The sequence below is a fragment of the Eimeria acervulina genome, genomic scaffold, assembly GCF_000499425.1.
Source record: "Eimeria acervulina Houghton genomic scaffold, Eah_scaff735, whole genome shotgun sequence".
NCBI lineage: Eukaryota > Apicomplexa > Conoidasida > Eucoccidiorida > Eimeriidae > Eimeria > Eimeria acervulina.
In genome coordinates, this window is record NW_013549629.1 from 12563 (window position 1) to 17025 (window position 4463).

At 54.0% G+C, this 4463-nt stretch overlaps 2 protein-coding genes across 2 annotated transcripts in view; one reads left to right on the top strand and one right to left on the bottom strand.

Annotated features, from left to right (window-relative positions):
• Window positions 1–2535, bottom strand: part of EAH_00047710 (hypothetical protein, conserved) — a gene marked incomplete at both ends in the record, with an annotated part of 3233 nt that extends 698 nt beyond the window's left edge. The window contains 4 exons of the mRNA XM_013394558.1: window positions 1–222; window positions 574–921; window positions 1202–1360; window positions 1720–2535. The exon at window positions 1–222 is cut by the window's left edge and continues 221 nt beyond it. Of these exons, the coding sequence (XP_013250012.1) occupies window positions 1–222; window positions 574–921; window positions 1202–1360; window positions 1720–2535 (1545 nt within the window). The remainder of the gene's footprint in view (window positions 223–573; window positions 922–1201; window positions 1361–1719) is intronic.
• Window positions 2536–3250: 715 nt separating this feature from the next.
• Window positions 3251–4341, top strand: EAH_00047720 (proteasome subunit beta type 7, putative; the record flags this gene model as incomplete). Its single annotated transcript, XM_013394559.1, has 3 exons — window positions 3251–3667; window positions 3868–3924; window positions 4123–4341. 3 exons carry the CDS (start codon window positions 3251–3253, stop codon window positions 4339–4341), a joined length of 693 nt encoding a protein of 230 aa, XP_013250013.1.
• Window positions 4342–4463: the final 122 nt, after the last annotated feature.

The following is a 4463-nucleotide window of genomic DNA, read 5'->3' on the forward strand; positions in this document are numbered from 1 at the left end:
CAAGAACTTCAATAACGCAGTCTTCTGCTGCTGCTCCTCCTCCTCCTCAGACACTCCCTCTCCTGCTGCTGCTGCTGCTGCTGCTGTTGCTGCCGTTCCCGCAGGCCCTTTCTGCTGCTGCTGCTGCTGCTGTGGGTGACCCTCGTCTGCTGCTGTAGAAGCAGCAGCAGCAGAAACGAAACGGAGGCACACGGGCCTCTGGCCTTTGTGCAGATCCTCCCTCTGCAGCGCAGCAGAGCAACAAACCAAGACAGCAGCAGCAGCAGCAGCAGCAGCAAATGAAGCAGGTCTTGGATGGTCGAAAGCAAGGGCTCGTTAAAGTGCTGCGGAGATGCGCATGTACCCAGCAGGTGTCTGTACACCTGAGAGGTGCCTATACACCCCAAAGCTGCCTATACACCCCGCCTGTGTCTGTCTGTAAACCCTACATGTCCCTGTACACCCCACAGCTGCATGCAACTCCTACAGACTCCTCAAAAGAGGTGCCTATACAGTGCAAGATGCCTGTACACCTGAGAGGTGCCTATACACCTGAAAGGTGCCTATACACCCCAGCAGTTGACAAAGACTCACCCTTCTGAATGCCCCGACAGGTATTTTAATTCTTCTTGCAGAGACAGCCGAATCCTTCAGAGGCACCAAGGCCTCTGGGGTTACTTCAATTACTTCAACTCTTCCTGCTGCTGCTGCTGCTGCTGTGTCTGCCGCTGCTGCTGCGCCAGCACCAGGATCTGCTGCTGCTGCTGTTGCTGCTGGCGGCTGTCGGTGCGCAGGAGCAGCAGCAGCTGCTGCTGCTGGTGGAGCAGCAGCAGGAGCAGCAGCAGAAATTGAAATATGATGCTGCGTAGGGACTCCCAAGGTGTAGAGACGTCCTTGTACAGAGAATGGCAGCACCCCTGCTGCTGCTGTTGCTGCACCTTCCTGCAGCAGCAGCAGCAGCAGCAGCAAAGAGAAGGCAGCAGCAGCAGCAGCAAGCAACACGCATGCAGCAGAAGATACTTTGTACGTCACTCTAAACCAGAAAAGAGACAGCAACAAAGAGACAGACAAAGCGGAACAGACACCGCGGCACACAAACCCTAAACCCTAAACCCTAAACCCTAAACCACTAGTTGAGGAGAAAGAGAGAGACAAAAGAAATAAATAAATAAAAAGAGACAACAGCGATTAGACACAGGACAAGCAAAACAAACAAACGCACCTGCTTAGGTCCAGCAGCAGCAACAGCTGCAGCAGCAGCAGCAGAAGGCTCCACCCATGCCTGCAGCCAGCGGCCGCGCTGCATATCTGGCAGCAGCTGCTGCTGCTGCTCCGCTATAGACAGCAACTCCTTCTCCTCTGCTTCAGAAAGCCGCAGAGCCTGCAGCAGCAGCAGCACCAGCACCAGGGCAATCTAGCCATGTAAAGGGTTCGCATGCACTCCAGCAGCAGCAGCAGCAGCGGAAGCAACAGCAACAGCAACAGCAGCAAATACAGAACCGAATGCAGGAGCAGAAACAAAACCAACTGCAGCAGCAGCAGCTACTGCGCCAGCAGAGCAGCAGCAAACACACCAGCAGCAGCAAGTGGAAGAGCAGAGCAGCAGCATTAGAAGCAGCAACACCAGCAGCAGCAGCACGAGCAGCAGCAACAGCCACACCACAAGCAGCAGCAGCAGCGTCAGCAGCAGCAACGCCAGCAGCAGCAACGCCAGCAGCAGCAGCAGCAGCAGCAACTCACTTCATTGATTTTATCGAAGGTCCTCAATCTAGCGAAGCCGACCTGACGGTTATTGCGGGGTGCAGCTGCCCCTGAGCCCCTCTGAACCCCTGTACCCGTTGTTGCTGCTGCTGCTGCTGCTGCTGATGCTGATGGTGCTGTCAAAGAAGAACAGAGATCAACTGCGTCCGTAGCTTCGCCTTCATCTGAAGACAGCAGCACTTCTTCTGCTGCAGCAGCAACTGCATCTCCCCCTGAAGACTGCTCAGCAAAATAGGCGGCCAAAACTCCGCTGCTGCTGCTGCTGCTGCTGCTGCTGCTGCTGCTGCTGCTGTTGCTGCTGCTGCTGCTGCTGCGGCCTCTGCACGCAGCAGCAGCAGCAACAGCAGGTACAGCATCTTCCTCTGCTCTGTCTGACTCGCCCTGACGGGGGTTTAAGGCAGCAAAAGAAGCAACGCGGCGTGGAGCTATTCGTCGGACCACCACTTGCTGCTGCTGCTGCTGCTGCTGCTGCTGCTGTTGTTGCTGCTGCTGCTGTTGCTGCTGCTGTTGGTTATGCTGCTGCTCCTGCTGCACGTGAACTTGTGTGTATGCTGCTGTTGCTGCAGTTTCGATCTCATCTCGGTCTGCAGCAGCAGCAGCAGCAGCAGCAGCTGTTGCTACTGCTGCTGCTCCTGCGGCTTCGTCAGGGGTTGGGGACGGAAAGGCCCCGTCACCCGTTGGGCATCGCGTCGTGGTGCTGCTGCTGCTGCTGCTGCTGTTGCTGCTGCTGCTGTCCTTGTTGCTGCTGTTGCTGCTGCAGTTACCCCCGGTGTCGGCGCTGCCGGTCTTCCCCATGGTGCTGCAGAGCCGCAGCAGCAGCAGCAGCAGCAGCAGCACGCAGCGCTGCTGCTGTTTATGTGGCTCCCTTAGGGCAGAAACCCCAAAGCCCTAAACCCTAAACCCTAAATCCTTGGGTGTGTGTACGCCTCACGGGTGTAGAGACCGTTATACTACAAAACCCTAAACCCTAAACCCTAAACCCTAAACCCTAGTCCCTCTGTATTGAGTTGTGTGAGTGAGAAAGAGGGCAGCCCTTGTGCGCCTAAAGATTGTCCTTAAAGAAGAAGTCTCGTAAACAAACCCTAAACCCTAAACCCTAAACCCTAAACCCTTGTACTCTTCTGCGAATAGCAGACAAGAGCCCTAAATTGCCTCATCAATAACAAACAGACAAAACAAGAAAAGAGTTAAAAAGAGAGTTAAAATCCTTAAAAAGTAAATCTACTAAAGGCGGGCCTTAGGGTAAAGGGGGCTGGCCCGTGGGGGAGGGGCTGCTGTCTGCTGCTGCTGCTACTGCTGCTGCTGCTATTGCTGCTGCTGCTGCTGCAGTTAGAGAGAAGAGAGACATTGTTTGTATGTTTATAACATAATTAATAAATCATAACTCGAGGGCCTTCTCCTGTTGGCTCTCCCTCGCAGGTGTGCATACACCGCAGCTCGACAGCAGCAGCAGCAGAGTTGACCGCAGCAGCAGCAACAGCAACAGCAGCAGCAGCAGCAGCAGCAGAAGATGGGTTCTGTTGAGCAGCTGCAGCTCCAGCTTGGGGGCTTTGACTTCAGCAACCACAGCCGCAACGTCTCGTTGCTGCTGCAGTCAACAGGAGCAGCAGCAGCGCCAGCAACAGGAGCAGCAGCAGCAGCAGCAGCAGCAGGAACAGCAGCAGCAGGAAATGGAGGCTACCGCATGCCTCCTCTGCGTAAGACTGGTACAACTATATGCGGGGTGGTGTTTAATGGTGGGGTTGTCCTAGGAGCAGACACAAGAGCTACAGAGGGGCCCCTTGTAGCAGATAAGAACTGCAACAAGCTGCATAAAATCAGCAGCAGCATCTATGCAGCAGGTGCAGGCACTGCAGCAGACCTCGATCATATGTGTGATTGGCTCTCCACTCAGGTGGAGCTTCACAGACTCAACACATTCGCAAAGGTACCCCAAACCCTAAACCCTAAACCCTAAACCCTAAACCCTAACGTACAACGTGTCGGCGGCCTCGTAATAAACCCTCGTGCAAACTCATAATGTTCAGGAATAAGGCTTGCAGCTTAGGGAATAGGGCTTAGGGTTTAGGGTTTAGAGGATAGGGTTTAGGGTTTAGGGTTTAGGGTTTAGGGTTTGATGTGCTGCAGAGGCCTCGCGTGAGTATGGCGGTTTGCGTGCTGAGCCAAGAGCTGTTCAAATACCAAGTAAGCAAACCCTAAACCCTAAACCCTCAATATGAGTAAGCAAACCCTAAACCCTAAACCCTCAGTAGGAGTAAGCAAACCCTAAACCCTAAACCCTCAGTAGGAATTCAATGGAGCCTTCTAGGGAAACGAGAGAAGAGATTTCTGCTGAAGCAGCAGCAGCAGCTGCTGCTGCTTCATCTGCTGCTGCACCTGCAGCAATTGCTGCGGCCGCTGCAGCAGCAGTTGCTGTTGCGGCTGCTGCTGCATCTGCCGTTCTTTCGTGCTTTCTGCGCCCACATCGTCTTCAACAGCAGCAGCAGCAGCAGCAGCAGCAGCAATAACAGCAGCAAAAGCAATATCGCCACCACCGCCTCCATCACCGGCAATATCCCACCAGCCTCAGCAGCAGCAACAGCAACAGCAGCAGCAGCATAAGCAGCAGCAGCAGCAGCATCAGCAGGAGTATCCCCGTAGTAGTAGAAGTGTATCCATCCATACATCCACCCACCTATCCATAAACATACATATATATAATATATAATATATAATATATAATA